General features: G+C 32.7%; 2 protein-coding genes across 2 annotated transcripts; one reads left to right on the top strand and one right to left on the bottom strand.

The window, feature by feature from the left end:
* Positions 1–900: 900 nt before the first annotated feature.
* Positions 901–2,602, bottom strand: LOC138336272 (caveolin-1-like). Its single transcript, XM_069285687.1, has 2 exons — positions 2,462–2,602; positions 901–1,596 (listed from the first exon to the last, which is right to left on the bottom strand). Exons 1-2 carry the CDS (start codon positions 2,522–2,524, stop codon positions 1,270–1,272), a joined length of 390 nt encoding a protein of 129 aa, XP_069141788.1. The 5' UTR covers positions 2,525–2,602; the 3' UTR covers positions 901–1,269.
* A 10,265-nt stretch (positions 2,603–12,867) lies between these two features.
* LOC138336296 (caveolin-1-like) lies at positions 12,868–14,368 on the top strand. Its single transcript, XM_069285728.1, has 2 exons — positions 12,868–13,021; positions 13,704–14,368. The coding sequence occupies exons 1-2, from the start codon at positions 12,959–12,961 to the stop codon at positions 14,028–14,030; spliced, it is 390 nt and encodes a 129-aa protein (XP_069141829.1). The 5' UTR covers positions 12,868–12,958; the 3' UTR covers positions 14,031–14,368.
* The last annotated feature ends 4,510 nt before the right edge of the window (positions 14,369–18,878 follow it).

Here is an 18,878-nt window from a genome sequence, read left to right as displayed (position 1 = left end):
ATCTTTAAACATAATTTTGCCACGATTCTAAATGACATACGAAATCTATTCGAACGGTTTCATGGATAAGGTCTATAAACAACCATAGTATTACATTTCATGCACTGTCCAGATCATTCAATGAAATCAACAAAGTGTGTTTTTGTAAATTTTAGAATTTCAATGGCATTATATCATGATACATATCGGTATTCCATATGCTGTTTTGCACTGAAATAAACTCATTATAATATGACCGTGATTTTCAATTTGTTTTGTGTTTAAATCTGGACCTGTAAAACATGACGGACCCTGCTTGTGTAATGAAACAATTTTGTTTACCACATATATACGGTTAAACCTGCATTAGCGGTCACCTCTGTAAAATGACCACCTGCTTAATAGGATCATTTTTCTAGGGCCCCAAACGACCTATCGCAACACAATTCAACCTGTGTATTACGTGTTTTCCTCTGTCTATCGGATGGTCTTTATAGACAGGTTTGACTTGTGTAATTTTTCCTGGGTTGTACAAGCTACGAGCTTCACGTTAATACCGAATTCGTAAAACAGTTAAAAATGCAGTGTATGTAATTTAATGAAATAAATAAATAATAATGAAATGACTGATTAATATGTATTCGTTGTGGATTGAAATATTTAAAAATGTATATCTTTTATAAACCTTATACAACTTGATTTAATATAAATAAATTTGAAATCAACGCAGGCTCATAGAATAGATAATACAATCCAGGGAATAAAAGATATCTTAGAGAATAATTGTATCGAGTAGAGTTGCGACAGATTTATTGTGGTCGAGTTATCTCCCCTTTTGTTATCGTCCTTTGTTTCAAATTGACTGAATGGAACGAAGGGAAGTAACTCTGAGATACAAAATTACAAAAGGAAACACAGATAATAAGTTGATAACATATTTTAATATCAATATAAATATCATATTATGACACAGACATTTTAATAAATATATAAACTTAATTTGACAGAAAAATAAAGTGTAAAAATAATTAGACACTGAACGCGTACCGGAAAAAGTCAAATGGTATTGCGCGTTACAGGAGAAGCATTCAATGAAATCACTTCTAATATTAGAGATCGGAGTGTATGCGTTACCGGGTATAGTTGTCCGATTCTATTTTGTTTGTCCTGGAAAGTATTTATGCTTGGTGGTCAGACGATGATTTTCATATCCAAGGCGTTCACATTTTAGACTCAGCGTTAGTATTATAAAAGTTGTTCGAAAGTGGCCTTGTTGTGATTTTAGGAGGACTATCGCTTGAAGTGGATGAAGAGTCCACCAAGCGCCTCCGTACACGGTACTATGCAGCAGTTGATGACTGTGGCATAGAGCTTCTGGCAGAGTCCGCAGTTGATCTCGCAGACCTTCATGCATGGGGTGATGAACCAGATGTGGTAGAAAGCAATGTAGGCGAACTCACAGCCCCATTCCGCTGCAATACAGATTCCACAGAAGAGAGTGAGAAGCTTGTAGCAGAGTCCCTTCCAGCACTCGAAGCATGTGTAGGACAGCTTCCAGACACAGTCGATACTGTGGGTACCATCGGGCTCACCAAGGACATCGTTGAACAGGAGTGTCTGTAAAAATTAAAATACACCAATAAATAATAACAAATTGGTAAATTGATACAGTTATTAAGATAACTTTGTGTATTTGTTTTTCACCCCCCCCCCCCCCCCACACACACACACACTTCACCTTATTATAAACAACTTTATCATAAGCCGCCGTTTCCAAGGACAAGTTTCGTCAAACACAGAGGTGAATTGTTGTTTTTATATCATTATAGGAATTCATAATATAGTCATTTATATATGTTCAGTGATTTAGAATTATTCGAAGATACATTAAACTCTGGCTAATCAACTCAGAGAAGGATTTGCAAAGTTTGTAAAGGTTTTGTAAATGTCGAGTCAGTTTTTCTAGAAAACTTGGTCAAGCGCCTAATTGATTTAGATCTGTCAGATTTGTTTACACTCTCTATGGTAACATCGATTTATCAAACATTTTAATCATCAACGCCATTCTACAGATTCTAATGCTGCTTGAACTAAACGACATTTGAAACTTTGAATACTAATTATGTAATTTAATTAAGAAGCATTGAAAATGTTTTTAAAAACTGTCATTTTTTACCATCGGAAAAATAAAAAAAAAAAATCGTTTGACCAAATAACAAGTCTTAACATGTTACTTTATGAATATTCTTAAAGAATTGATTAAATGTTGAAAATGAACAATGTTCTCAATATCTTTATCTAAGTGCATTAAAAACAAAAAAAAATATATTGTCATCTTTGTTGAAGTATTTCTCGCTATGTGTTAAAGTCACTCGAAATCATTCAAAAATACTCAAAAGGTTTACAACTTAATTTTAAACATTAAATCATTAATATACAAACTAAAAAAAAAACACAAAAATACAGAAAAAAGCAAACTTACCCCCAAATGGCTGTTGAGGGAGTTGGGATCCCTAGCAACTAAATCAACGGCGTCGTCAGACATGGCTGTAGTTTATAAGTTTTTACGGCGATGTTAATCCTAGGAGAGCCGACTGCAAACTGACACTACACGAGCGAAACTACTTTTAGTTTATACTAGTACTAGCGCCAATTGTTAGTAACTGTTGTCAACGACAACCTAAAATTGACTAACGGCAGTTACGGTAAATGTCACGGGTGAATGGTCTAATTATAGCTGTACAACCTGTATTGACCACTGTCCACTACATACACTGACCACTGATTTATCAGCATTGTTCGCTTTAACTCAATAAATAAACCTTAATTGGCTCCGTTCTGACCATTTTTTGTCGTGTCTAGTTCGAACATGGTATTATAATTGTTTTTAAAAAGTGAGTGTTTTTGTAAAACGCTTTTCGAAAGGATGTAATTTGACAAATTCTTTGTTAATTACCATGTAAGCTATGCCATTAAATCTATTGTATAGACATTCAAGCACTTATTTACCGATTAAAAACTAATCCTACACATGCTAACTGAGGCCTTGGACAAAGTGTAAATGTGAAGCGTTGTCAATGTTACGTTATAAATCGCATGTATGATATATATATAACATAAACAAAAAAGTACTAACTATAAAAAATGAAAATATTTCAATGTATAATTAAATAATAATTAAATGACTTCATCTCATATCACAAATACATGTTCTTAAAACGCGCCATTTCATTATTTTGCTCAAGCGAATTATTTACGTTTTAGTGATGTGTGAAAATAAACCATATATATACTGTATGTATTTTCGCATTCGTTACTTCAGTTGTTCACTTTTGTACTTTGTACTACGCTCTGGTGAAAATGCTGTCTGTTCAGCTGTTTATTGTACTCAAAACGTATATCTACGTGAAGAAAACCCAAAGTGTTCGTATTCCATTCAGCTCAGAAATATCAGATATATATAGTATATATATGTTGCCACTGTTCTCATTGAATATCACATGACCACATTGGTGTTAATATTTTTCCATATCGTCACATTATTTCTTTTATATAGAAACACCTAGTGATTTTTTACTTTGATTTATACATCACAACCAGGTTAATATTGCGCATGTGACATTGACATTGCCTAAGTTCTGAGTTCCTCAGGGTGGTGTCCTAAGACCATTTTTCTTCTTGTAATCAACATGTTTATCGAATAATTCTATTTATATTTTAAATCGGACTCCATAATTCGCTAATATCATCATAAAAAACCTTGAGTCGGTTAATATGGTGTTAAATTGCCCTCTGTTATAATCTACCAAGACAGTATAACACCTTGTTAATCTCAACAGACTTCCAATTGATAAATAAAGACCAGAAAGCGAAATTGCGCAAACTCAAAACAGCACATATCCGTTTCGGGATTATCGTTTATTTTACCCTCTTCTCATATCTCCGTTCCACTTGTTGTGGCAATTTGTTTGTACTCAATTCTGTCTATCCGTCCGTTTGGTGCTTGATTATGATTTGACAGGCACCTTCTCACGTCTCCGATCCACTTGTGACAATTTGTTTGTACTCACATCTGTCCATCCGTCCGTTTGGTTGGTTGCTTGATTATGGCTGACACACAATCATCCGTCCATTTCTTTTGTTAAATAAGCTTTTTTATCCGTCTGCACGTCTGTGTGTTTAAAAATGCAACATTTGTCTGTCTTTTTCCACTACATAAATTAGAAGAACCCTTGGTCTTTTCTATCATATACTACGCGTAATGGTTTAAAGTCGCCTTTGTTTATGAGTTTGAAGTTCATTCACCTGAAATTACCATCAAAATTTCGTTAAGCTGTCAAAGAATGTAAACGGTGCTATGTGCTACCTATCACAGGTAAACAATTCTATCTAAATAAAAACAAACATCTGATAAGCTAATAGTTCATAAGTGTAATAAACAAAGTTATTCAAGATATACCGAGAGATGGGTATATCAGTCTTGAATTCGGAACATCCTGACTAGATTTGAAAGTGATTTGAATAACGAACTATTGTTTTGGTCTTTGTTTCAGGGATTTTTGACACGATGCAACAACCTTCTGACTTCGGTCATATTAAACTGTATAAATGATTACTTCCATAACTAAAGTTTTAGCATGTCATTGATAAACAAATAATAACACACTTTCCTTTGGCTTGTGCATTATGACTAATAGATGTAAAAAAAAATGTCGAAGTATGGAGTCAATGTCAGAGGAAACTTAGACTAAACGGAACCGACAATTTGTAAGGAAAACACTACATATTCTAAATGCTATATATGTCTTAAATATTTTGGGGATATATTGTAGTCCATAAAAGTTATGGGTTTTGAACAAAGATTTTGTTTTGTGAATTATTAGTTTTCGGTCTTCGAAATCACCTTTGAGGAAAATCGGTATCATGGAGGACTGTATTCTTGAAATTGTAAAATGAAATTGTGTTTGGACTGTATATTGAATTGGCGCAGATGTCTGACAAAAACTTGCTGCTATCTAGTTTACTCCAAGAGTATTTTTGCTGCTCATGCTTGGTAGACCGAAAGCTCTCTTAAAATGACATGTCAATCTGATTTTTTGAAACTTGATGTTCTAAGTAAGAAAATAAGTTTAATGACGCAATAAACCAGACTAAAACATGTTGGTCAAGTAACACATAAGACATGAATTGGGTTTGTGTATTTTATCCGAGTACTCCGGCCTTCTCCCCCAACCGAAATCCTGACCAAGAACATAAACAAAATCAAAACCCAATTATTCTCAACACTGACGTCCTCAAAGAAGTAACCATACAAGTCAAATTATTTCAATGATATTAGGAAAATTGTAAAATTATGGTTTAGATTTTTTTTCTGTGAAGCTGACCGCGATATAGGAAATCGTATAGTAACCATGATTGGTATGTTGTCTACTCGACCTTGTATCTCGACTCCTTGGTAAGAATGTACATTGTATAATAAACGTTTATGTGTTAAGAAAGGCTTATGGTCGAAGGCCTCTGGACGTAATATGTAAAGAAAAGCACTATAAACATTGGCTGGGTTGCCACAACAGTATGGCGCAAAACTGACCAGTCCGAAATCAAACTATGAGGGTGTTCTACCGAGAGAAGAGGCAACGAATATTGAATAAATGTACAAATAGTTATATTCTTAAAATACAATAGGTGGATGTGAAACATTTATAATACATGTAGAATAATTACATTAATTAATGATATGTTGGTAAATGTACGAAGGTTAAAACAAACGTGGTTACCCCGTATGTGCCTAACGCATATACCCGGTCCAAGTTTTCATTCACAAAACAAAACACAGAAATGTTTGTCTAAAGCCAGTGAGAGCCGGACGAGAACCTGTACATATCACCAATATCACTACTATTAATCAGCTTAAATTCTGTTGTGAGAAAGTTTAAATCTGGGCCGTTAAATACGTAAATCTACGATACATTACAGACAAAGTGATCGATTTATACACAGTGTGTTATATACTTCTCAGATTCAATAATTTGACATTGTTCATTACAAGACAAGACAAGACAAAGAACAAGGAACAAGACATACAAATAAAAAAATAACACTAGAAATTGACATTGAACAATTTGACGGGCTTTTCACCAACAATTAACAAACTTGGTAGCCCTTTACCTCAGCATGCTACCGGTCCAATGTCTGATCTCTAGGCTTTCCAAAACTTGACGAGAAGTTGTTTAAGGTGTTTTAGGCCCTGGTACCTTGAATGAAGGTCAAAGTCATACATACTAACAAACTTGGTAGCCTTTTATGTCAACATGGTACAGGTCCAATATCAGGTCTCTAGACCGGCCAGAACTTCACAAGCCGTTTCACCACTTTAGGTTTTTTTTCAAACCTCTGTGACCTTGAATGAATATTAAGGTCATTCATATTAACATGCTTGTTAGCCATTTATTTCAATAAGATACAAATACAAGCCCAACAACAAGTCTATAGGTCTTCCAGATTTTTTTCATGATTTATTTTACAGAAAAGTGTTACATGAGCTGTTCGTTATTTTTTTTAAAATTCTGCATAGCTATATAAAAATGAAATTCGTCAAATTAGGATAATACTAAATCATATTAACTGTAACTGAAGTTATATGTATACTAAATCTTGTTAACTCTAGAGTCTATGTAATATGATGTTTTTATGCTAGTCTTAGATATAGACTTTTAATACGTATATATTTGTTATTACAAACCGCATGTATCATTTATAATGGCTCATCTATATATGTTTGTAATTAATTGTTATAAGCATTGTCCATCATGTGTGTTTGCCACTACTAGAAAATGGCGAAATGTAGTTGAATATATTCCTTTCTATGTTTTCTTGTATTGATATGTATATGTTGAGTAACGTGTGTATGTTAAAATGTTTCCTCATTTATCAACTTATTGTTTTCTGTAAACCCTTCCATATTGGAGGAAATAAAGGAAATAATAATGGTATCACTTCAAAACGATTCATGTTTAAGACGAACATTATTTGTTATACATTACTACTCTTCGCGTTTGACAACGACTGACGTTGTAGTCAACATTGGAATACCAACATGGACCAATCTGGACACGTGTGTCAACAGACCCAATATTTAGGTTATAGGTTAACTGACCACCGGAAAATAATTGACCAAGGGAGTGTAGGTTACCACAGCACAGCAGTGAAACCATATTCAGGTTAAGTGGTTAACGATGTCTCGTAGAGATCGATTTCTGGCATTGTCAAAGACTATATCGAAAGTAAAAAATCAAAGAATAGAAGAGAGACCGACAGGAAGTACTGGTGTATAGTCTAACGCAACAGCTAGGCCAAATTATGTTTTGAGCATATGCTGTCAATCTTAAATAACGTCAGGAAAAAAAAAGAAAAAAAAGAAGACGATTAATTTTTCGGTATTTTTTAATAAAAATATAATGGACTAAGAATTGAACCTTGTAGTAATCCAAAATTAAAAAGATAAATTAATTTAAAAAAAAACAACAACCACGTAGCCTTTAGAAAATGATCTAAATTCAAAACCAATAAACTTTCCCATATGCATTTTATTTGAAGTTATAGACACTAGTTACAAATTATAATTCGGCTTCAAAATTCTTTTCCATCCCCTTATAGAATTAGACACAGTTTAAGCTTAAATGCTTATAATTCACCAAATGTTTAAAATGTGCGTTAAATATCATACAACAAGTCTAATGTTACCGAATCCGTGAAATATCCCAATAAATTGGTCAATCCCTATCTATCTGGCTATATATAGGGAGATATTTTACCACCTTAGTATTGCATTATAACTCTGAAAGATTTACAATATACCCATTCATGTAAACAATGTTCTTTAGCCATAATACAATGTTCATTCAAAGGTTTGTGTTAAGAAAGGATTAGGGCCGAAGGCCTTTGGACGTAATAAGGTAATATGTAAAGAAAAGCGCTATAAACATTGGCTGGGTTGCCACAACAGTATATGGCACCAACGTTGACCACACCAGAATCAAGGACATTGGTTTTTATTCTAGGGGTGTGGGTTATTCTAAATATCTCAAAAATATGTGAGGAAAATAGATTTATACAAACTTTCATCATTGTATTGTCAAAACATTTAAGATTATGATTTTGTTTTCATTGTACACGGGTCTATTTATAAAATAAGATGGCGAAAAATCATAAGTTTTATAATTGTCATTGTACTGTCAATATGACATAAGATAAACATTTAAGATGATGATTTTGGGTTTTTCTTGTACACGGGTCTATTTATAAAATAAGATGGCGAAACATCATTTAGTTTTATAATTGTCATTGTACTGTCAAAACATTTAAGAATATGATTGGGTTTCTATTGTACACGGGGCTATCTATAAGATAAGATGGCGAAAAATCATTAGTTTTATAATATTCAATGTTTGTAATGTCAAAACATTAAAGATGATTATTTTTTGTACACGGGTCTATCTATAAGATAAGATGGCGAAAAATCATTAGTTTTATAATTATCAATGTTTGTAATGTCAAAACATTTAAGATGACGATTTTGTTTTATGTATATATACAGAGTAAATAAAAAATTAAAAGGGAAGGGGAAGGGCGGGAGGCGCTAAGAAATAACAGTGATGGTTAAACTTTAATGGTCAAACTTTATGCGAAACTAGATGTTTCACAAGAAATTATATAAATTTTGGAAATCTCTTTATTGAAAAAAAAACAACCCATTATATTCATTGGGTAGGCTAATGTGTTCATCGTAAAACATTTTCGTGATAGTGTTGGCCATTACAAGACATAACATCTTATTGAATTACCATCAATAACCAAGGGAATTTTATGTGTGTGTTACGCTATAAATGATAACAGATATGTCGTATATCATGATATGAACTAAATATAATGCTGCTATTGCTGGATCAAATAAATGCTGAAATGTGTAATTGAGTTACAAACAATAAACACCGCCCGGTAAAAAGTACATACCAAATGAGCCAGAAAATGAAGACGACGCATTATTCATCTTAAAGTTATACTAAAAGTCTGATATATCAGCTTTTGTTAAAACACTTTGTTGAAAATAACCTGCTTTAAACACCAACAAGTCTGAACGGATTTATATCCTAGTAGGTCTATAGAACCAGGATGGCACACTGGCATGATCGATTAACAAACTGGTATAAAATTGTACCTGTGATGTGTTTGGACGTGTAATACAGTCATTAGCACATTGTATTCCGAATTATTGACACCAAATCTTAATTTGCCGTTTCTCACCTATAGTACTCTGTGTGCAGTCAGACCAGGACATCTTATGTATTTACGTCATGCAGGGTTCATAGTTCTGTGAATCCTGTAACATTCCACGATCCTAAAAAAGAAACGTAATTTTGCGCCTACCTATTCAAGAACGAATACAGATACTGTCTAAAATATTAATGTCTTCGATTCTTGTGTACTTCTTTTCTCCTTTTGGTACTAATTGTAAATTTAGGGCTTTGTTTTAATTTCATTATACACTTTTTCGAATTTTTAGCTTATTGTAAGAGAGACACCGTGTGGTAATGCTCTAATGAGGGTGACAGAGTATCATCTAACACTAATGCATCACCATATTATTTATCATAAACTATTTTTATTTTGATTAAAATTTGTAATAAATAACACAAAACAATTTATGTTTTAACATTATCTAATTCATATCTGTTGAGATTTCCCATCTGACTTTGATTTATTAAACACATATAATTTATTTTGATTTTTGTTACTTTCTACAATATGATAAGTATATTAACCTTTTAGTTCTTGAAATCAAACATAACCATATCAATCAAATATATTTCCAATGTGTGTTTCATTCATCTTGAATTAGATCATCTACCTTACGGTATATTATCTCGGATTTCATTGTCTGTATGAGACGATATTAAGATTTTTTGAACTGTCTTTCTTCTACTTAGCCACGGCTCTTGTGTAATCTTAATCTGATTAGTTCGGTAACGAGAAAGAACTCGTATAATCTTGTTACTGGAGAACCGAGCACCCTAAATCGGTATTACTGTTACAACCTGTAACAATACCACAAACAAAGGCTAATCCACAGTGGCATATAGTGATACAAACACCCTTGTAACGTATGGCACGATACTACAAGATAAAACATAGTATTGCTCTGGAGACCAAAAGTCAGAACCAATGATCTGTTTCACACCAAACGCAATTTACAAACGGATATCCATGTTTAATATAATTTCATCGTCGTCATAATCATCACCATTATCATATAATCATCATCATCTTCATCATCCTCGTGGCATATGTTTAGTTATAATTAGTGACTTGTTGGTTTCAATAGTTTTAACAGTTAATGTACAAAATGAGGTTGTAAATTACATTTTAAAATTAAATGACAACAAAAAAGTGAGATAGTGGACTTACAACGCTAAAGATAAGTTAGTATTAATCAGAGGTATAACGTTTTCTTAAACGCCGACAGAAACTGACTTAAATAGCCGGTGACATAGATCGTAGTAATAGGCTGAGTCAAGTAGGCGATTAACCAGTATCTACATAACATTTTTTTTATCACATACGGTATTGAAAAATAAATAAAATTAGTCAATTGTGATATGTTCAGTTAAAATCCATTATTATATTAATGATAATGACTTGTCTTCAGTTTGTAACGAGAGATAAATATCATCAATTCGCAGTTATAAGATTATATCATATACTTATAAGTTTATCGTTTTGCTATTTATCATTTGATAATGTTGTAAATGATGTTCCTGTTTCTCCGTCACCGTCATGATTAACGGTCACGATTTTGTTTATCCACTAACAATTGACCATTTTTTTTCCATGAATAGTGATATAATTTATTGACGTGTCAAATATTTTACACATCATATACAATTAAAAATATTAGTAGTAAAAATGCCAGGCTTACGAGACACGAATATACTAAAATTATGGACACTATATGTGAATATAACAACCTTTTCAGTTATAATAACAATAGGTTATCATTACCATAATAGAGATCGCCTTCTCCTCATCGCTAAGAAGATATATTTAACAAGACTAACTTGTAAACATCACAATTCATTAAAGAGATAACCTGGTTATCTGAAGACATACTTTCAAAATGTTCACATAAAACATTGCACAATACCCAATATATTTAAAAATAAAATACACTTTTGACGCAATAATATCTTCACAAAATGGTAAAGTTCTCTCGTCTTCTAACCTGTTTTATACATACATGTGATGTTACAGTATTGTTTTCACAAGTAAATGATGGTTATATTCTAAGGTTTGTTGATAAATAAACGACCATAATCATGGTATCAATATAAATGAGTAGCCTACATCTTATGTGTATTCTGAGGCAAGACTCGATTCGTGTAGACAACACGAGCATACCGCAGTCTCCCAAATCCACATCGCACATGAAAGGCCGTCCTTACATGACCCTGGCTGTTAATAGGACGTTAAAATAATCAAACAAACAAACAAACAAGATTAGATGGTAAATAGTTAGCAAACGAAACATGATTACAGTACGTAGTAAATCGTTTTAACTTTGTTATATTGCAAATAAGATTATAATCATGATATCGTCATCGCTGTCTGATACTAGAAGCTGGAATTACTGAGTCTGTATACTTGTAATTCGTATATATTCGTTTATACTATTTCTTAAAATTTATATTGCAACGACATGACTTGTTTGTGCATGGTAACTTGTTCCGATCACAGGCATTTGGCTCTATAAACATTTTCTCTATATATAATTATATTACTGAGCATTACATATATATATAGAGAGAAAATGTCCACAGAGCCAAACGCCTGTGGTTCCGATCATATGGTCTTTTTGTTTTGTTGTGAACGAACAGACGGTAGGCATACATACCGAAATAACGCAAATAATAATAAAAAAAGCGATAAGACCAAATGTCCGAAACAAACAACTACTTGTATACATGTGCGCGGTTTGGCTAAAGCTCTGCTCTTAAACTGAATTCAAATTATATGTCATGTGTTCACCAGTCAAGTTGTCTTTATCAGTATCAGACTTTCGATTTATATTATCTTCCGTCGACCTTTATTGAGTATCGTATAAGTAAAGTTAGTGTTAAAACTTAGAAGTAATTTTAGTACATGTAAGTGTTGAGGATCCTTAACCCTTTTAATATAAGTTATATTGACAGAAATAGAAAATGTTTAGACGAGATAAAATTGGATCATTATAAGTCGATAGTTTGGTCAAGTTTTCCAGGTCAAGAGTGTCGGAGTGGTTTGTTTATGTTATCAGAAGTCAAAGTTTCGGTTGATTTGGTGTAATATGTCGAAGGAGACCCAATACGTGCTCACGAAACAAGAATTCAAAAGTGTAGAAATGGAACTATGAAAAATAAGTGGATACAATATAAACATTATTGTCATTGTTATGACTCGTCTGAAATAAACATGTCCATATATTCATCTATTCAATATTCCTTGACTAGACTTTTCCGATTTATAAACAAAAATATAGATTCAGAATAAACTACTTCTCATATTATACAGTGTTTATAGCTTCCATTTGGCTAGGTGTTATATTTGGATCTCGTTTCCATACAACACCACAAAACATTATGGTATATTCAAACTATTCCTCGGACAATCAATGCAATGGTCAATAGCACATATTGACAATGTCCTTCTAATGTCCAGCCCTTAAGCAATGTAAATTGATTTAAATGTTGATCCTAATATTTACCGTATATCAATGAACAGTTAACTAAGGGGTCAGTCTGATATCTGATTGGTCGAAATTGTATCGTGTCCCTACGCAACCAGAAGACCGGTAGGTATTATAGACCGACGTTGACCACTGTGGGTCAGTCCTAATCCACTTTCCACAGACCACTGTTGCTTGTAGGAGGTAGCTCATCCAAACACAATGGCTGATGAAGCAGTTGATTTAGTTGCCAGGGATCCCAATGGACTCAACAGCCATTTGGGGGTAAGTTACTTTTTATTTCAAATTTCCTTGTATTATTTTAAATTTGAAAATTAGAACACACATGATTTCATTTTGATATATGAAATGGCTTTATGATTGCTTTAAGAACTAATATCAATATTACACTGGTCATGCACGTTTTATACAAAATAAAGTATGTTAAAAATATAAATAATACCTTACAAGATGTGACCGTCGACATACAAGCAAATAAAGACATCGAGCATTTAAGTTGGTTAAGTTTATATAAAAAAAAATATTGAGCTAAAAAATTGAAGTGATTTAATTATTTGTGTAAAATAACAAACGAAAACAAAAACAAACAAACAAACAAAAAACAAGTTTTCGTTTGCTTTTGTTATATATATATATATAAACAATTGTAATTTGTAATTCTGTGTGCGGTCGCTGTTCATTATGAGCTATGTCAAAATTGGTTTTTTAATAGCCGTTTATCTATTTTGAATTACTCAAAAATAAAAGGTTTTAAAGAAGAAATTCGCCAGATTTATCGGCGTATATCATGCTCATGTGAATCTTGTTGCTATGTTACCATTCAGGAAATTTCAATAAACCTGGCAATGACGTTTTGATTAATTAGATAAATAAATAGATAAAATGTAAGATATAACTGATTTATATTGTTTTGATTCTAAAGTATATCTCTTTCTAATTTTTACAGACACTCCTGTTCAACGATGTTCTTGGTGAGCCCGATGGTACCCACAGTATCGACTGTGTCTGGAAGCTGTCCTACACATGCTTCGAGTGCTGGAAGGGACTCTGCTACAAGCTCCTCACTCTCTTCTGTGGAATCTGTATTGCAGCGGAATGGGGCTGTGAGTTCGCCTACATTGCTTTCTACCACATCTGGTTCATCACCCCATGCATGAAAGTTTTCGAGATCAACTGCGGACTCTGCCAGAAGGTCTACGCTCTTATTATCAACTGTTGCATACAACCTTGTACGGAGGCGTGTGGAGGACTCTTCATCCATTTCAAGAGATGAGCAGGACAAAGATTGTAGGGCTATTCTAATAATAAATTTGACATTTAGTTCCGTAACAAACATTCAGACGATCTCCCCAATCAATTTCGGGGTTAGATACGGAAAACTGGAATCCTCCATGTGCGTAACAATTTTATCTGTGATATTATTTATTTTTCGCAATATATAGACGCATAATAATGATGGTTTTTCGACCGAAACTACGGACATTTCGAAGACAGGATAGAACTCTTTTGTTTATCTGTTTCCATAGTGATGTACACTATGGCGCTTGTATGTAAACATTTGTTTTGTCCTTTCGCAATATCATCCAATGAAATAAATTTGTACATATTGAATTACAGTATTTGTTGTCATCATTCGTTCAATGAAAACATTAAGGGCTGACTAATTATGATTATGCTTTGTGTTACCAAACCTCCATTACCTAGCTTTGCGACGATCGAGTGACAGCCTCGTTTTCATAATTGTGCTCATTCTTTCTAAAATGTTTCTGAACTTCATTCCTTAAATTCGGTAGTTTTTTGGTGGAATTTATCATAAGGGAGCCTTTGCTCTGAATGATAGACTAAAAATCGTTACACTAGAAAGCCGTCCAAAAATTGTTTTGAAACGTAATATTGCATTTAAATCTAAATAAAGCAATGGAATTGATACAAATTTTAAAGTAGAATTGTCGAAGGGTTTGGTAACACAAAGAGTGGGTCTTTTCCGTTTCAAAATAGTGAGGCGTAGTGTTGTGAGTATTCATACAGTATCCGAAATCTATACCAGTTTTTATCGTTTTTGCTTTTCCAAAGTGGAATGCATGGACATTTGTGTGTTGACGGTAAAATAAGATAAATTCGCATAAAGAAATATAGTGAATAGTAAAAACATGGTTAAGAATCGACTGTATTTAATGTACCAACAATTTCCTTTATTCTAAAAAGTGGTCAATAGGAGAATACACCAAAAATAAGTGGACATATTATTTTGTTGAAAGTTTCAGAGTAATTTTAAAAAGATACTGGACAGGTCAGTACTTGTCCGTGGAATGGTCACTCCCAGGAGTCCAAGCTGTAAAGTAAACACTACAATAGACATACCGTTATATTCCGGCATTCAATGTTAAGTGATTTCCAGCCAAAGTATTCAGCACTTAACAGAAGTGACCGGTTTGTCAACAATGACCACCGGCGCGTGTATATAGTAACCCTAATTAGGATTAATGTTGACCCCTTAGCAACTTGACCAGTCGTCAACAACAGTTCCAGTTTGTTTATAGTGACCAGACGTGATATAATGGATTCTCATAACATTGTGAAATTTAAATAATTACAATTGATTTTTATTCTACTCAAATTTAAGTTTCAATTCACAATATAAAGTTAGAAACCTTTAGCTAAATACACACAACTATTGATAATAAATCTTATTATTAAAATGTATTATTAAATCCAATTACGGTATGAAAATACATGTGAACCGAAACATCGCAATGATACATAGATACCGCTATGCCATGTTTCTGAATATTGATTTGCATTGTTATATTCGGCTTTGTTTTTGTTTGTTTCGCGGATGTTTTGTATTGTTAACGATCTGATAATCACATATCATTTTTCAATATTTTTTAGTATTATACAGACAAAATGACTTTGTGAAAATGGGCAACTGAAACCAAATGTATTACGAGAATGCAATCATCGTTAAACAGTCGAGCCACATACACGTGTAATAACACTATGGTTTGCACCAAACCATCCTAATTCGGAACAAAGATATAAATATCAAACTATTATTCCAGCATTACCTGTCAAGAATTAAAACACCCTACATTATCTAATCCAGAGGTTCCGATCACTTACGATGTGTAGAGATCTTAAGTGATTGGAATCCCTGGAGTATCGAGGGTGCATGGAGATAGGGCGCGTGTCAATGGAAACTATAGTATAGTATAATTTACATATAAATGGCGTGTTTTCACGGCCAATGAGACTTGACAATTAAAGTTTTATTCTCAATGAATACCGGATGTAATTTATAGTCTTTTTGTGTCTCTTTTGATTGTTTATCATTTATTGCTGAAACCAAGCATTCTGAAATCGAAATCATGTAAAGGAATTTTTTCTTACTAATCACGTTTTGGTAATTAAAAATAAGATAACAATCACCACTACTTGGTCTTGATTAAGCTTAAAATCTTTATTATTGATTATTGTAGTATTATTTTCAATATCTTTTGGGTTTATGAAGTCATAGACAACAAAACGGAAGGACATTCTTCATAGACGCGGATTTTGCACTTATTCTTTGTTACGTTAGTCATGTTGTCAAATGTCACTGGAAACTTTTCACCAGAGTGCTGACTGAGTAAACAATGACTTTGTAAACATACAGAGGTTAACTTCACAACTGGTCAAATACCATATTATTTACTCTATTACATGAAATACAGGTAATTACAACTACATTACATACACGACAAGTCGAAACGTAACCGGACGGGGCATCAAAAAGTTGATATAAGGGAGGTAACTCGTATATAATAAATTTTCCTAACCAAAGTCTTGACAGATTAATTATCGTTTCCGCTGGATCCGATTAAAGGATTTAGGACACGATTTTTGTTTATTGTAAAAATACAAACAAAACTTGTTGCAAAATCATGTAAAAAGAAAATTGGGTCTTCCACGACATTCTTATACAAGTCCAGTAATGAAAGGGTGGTATCCCAAAATAATTGCAACAGAATTTTTTCTTTGTTTTTCATACAGATCTGACTTTGTTTTATACAAGGAAAAAGTCGCCACAAATAAGAATTGGCGAAAGTGTTTTTCTTGACTCCCAAAACTCAGAAAACTAGGGATATTTGCATAATTTGCCAACTTTGAAGCCAAATATAAACTTAAATGGTTATCATTTGATACTAGAAAATTACTGTATAGCAAGAACGTTATAAGGACAACACAGATTGGCAAAAACATAAGTTGAGATAAACACAGGGTCAAAGTTTGACAGCATCAAAATTGTATATATATGTCCTTGTAACAGCCAAATATACTTTTGTTGGATTGTTAAGATAAAAAATTGTTATTATCAACAATACTATTGATACTCGTTTTGGTGGAATCTTTTAAATCAAACTTGTTGTTTAAAGACTATAAAAGTAAAACATTTTACTTTCACTACCTGAGATAACACGGTTGCTCAAAGTTGGTCTTTTGGCCTTTTCCAAGGATATTTTGAAGTCCAAATTTAATAATATGTCTTTTTTATTCAAAAATTATTCAGTAAGTACAGTCTCAAGTGTTTAGGTAGTCAGATTCTATGTAGGCTATTCTCACCTAGAAGAGACAACTATATCAAGATATCCCCCAAATATAAAAGACGTGAGGTCAATCAAATCCTCATTTAGTGCCGATTTGACTAAACTTCTCTAATTAGTTAGGTCCTTATCTATTTTGTGACTAATCAGATTGCAAAATCTTTTGGCAGATATTACCACCATAATGGAGCGTTCTGTATAAAACGAGATTGAAGTTTCTTTTTGATCAAATATTTGAATTGGTCAGTTTTTCAATATTCCATAATGGAACTGGATGGGGGTTACATAATTTTCAATGAGATAAAGGAATAAAATAAAAATTCAATTTCAATTGTACAGCTGAAAATCAGCACAGTTCTGATTTATTTACTGGCAAAATTTTATGACAAACGAATAAAGCATATTCGAAAAATTAAGATTTTTGTATTAAAGATTTATGGACTTAGACATATTTTGGTATTCAGCCAAATTAACGTGATAGGAAGTTTTTACTACTAAATAACATATTTGGAAGCATTTGCTTTTTGATTTTCCGAAATATTAACTACCAAAATGGATGTTTTGCCAAAAATCTAAGTATAAAAACATTTCAAATTGGCACAATCAGTCAACTTGACAGGTTAATATTTAGGTTTTTTTCTAGCTTATGTATTATCGATCATGCTTTAATTTCAAAGAAAAAGTAATCCTTTAAGATATAAAACATAAACTGATATTGTTCAGGGTAAGATTTTATAAATGTTTGCGTCTAAAAAAAAACCCAAAAAACACCAAAAAAAAAACGGTAATGCTAGCTAAATTCAAAAGGTTTTGAGCCGTTTTCATCCTTCTTTATTTCTTGGATTGACTGAAATTATTGTATCATTTTAACTTAGTTATACTAATCTAAAGTTTGTCTTACTATAACCCGATTTCATATTTCAATTATTGCAAAAATAGCAGATATTGTACGTTAAAGGAACAATTCACTCAGGCTAATTCTTTTACATAACCAAGAAGCAAACTATAGCATAAATGTATTGTTCTACATTTCTTATGAATCATATAACGTAAAACATTGACCAATTCCATGACATTGTTAAGTATTTTAATTAATATCGTTGAAATATCAAATCGTTGATCAATACGATTCAGCAGATACAATATGGACGCTGTACCCATACCCGAGCCTAAGTCACGCACGTTAAACAAAAAAACTACATAACCACTGTGAAGGTGATAAAATGATTTTTAGACAAGACAATCTACCTAATAAGGTAAACATACTACTGTCAGAGCAATTTGAGAAGTTCTCGACAACAGTTGCATTACTCTGCGAGCAAGGGACAGGGTTCGACCTGAAGTTCGACCACAATGTGTAATGGCGGACTGCGAGCGAGTAAACATCTACACACATGTCACCACCATGGGCTTTTCAGGCATATCACAGTAAAACTGACTGATCTAATTTCCATTAGAATTGTTTCTTTTCCGATATATGTACAAATTTTAATGTTCTCTTAGACTGAATTGTCCCTTTAAAAGTGGTCAAAAGTGTG

This window comes from Argopecten irradians, chromosome 12 (assembly GCF_041381155.1).
Source record: "Argopecten irradians isolate NY chromosome 12, Ai_NY, whole genome shotgun sequence".
NCBI lineage: Eukaryota > Metazoa > Mollusca > Bivalvia > Pectinida > Pectinidae > Argopecten > Argopecten irradians.
This window is presented reverse-complemented; position numbering and strand designations above follow the sequence as displayed.

Coding starts and splice junctions, on each gene's coding strand:
- LOC138336272 (XM_069285687.1), bottom strand. CDS start 2,524: ATGTCTGACGACGCCGTTGATTTAGTTGCTAGGGATCCCAACTCCCTC. Junction 1,597..2,461: donor CCCTCAACAGCCATTTGGGG/GTAAGTTTGCTT, acceptor TAATTTTTACAG/ACACTCCTGTTCAACGATGT.
- LOC138336296 (XM_069285728.1), top strand. CDS start 12,959: ATGGCTGATGAAGCAGTTGATTTAGTTGCCAGGGATCCCAATGGACTC. Junction 13,022..13,703: donor GACTCAACAGCCATTTGGGG/GTAAGTTACTTT, acceptor TAATTTTTACAG/ACACTCCTGTTCAACGATGT.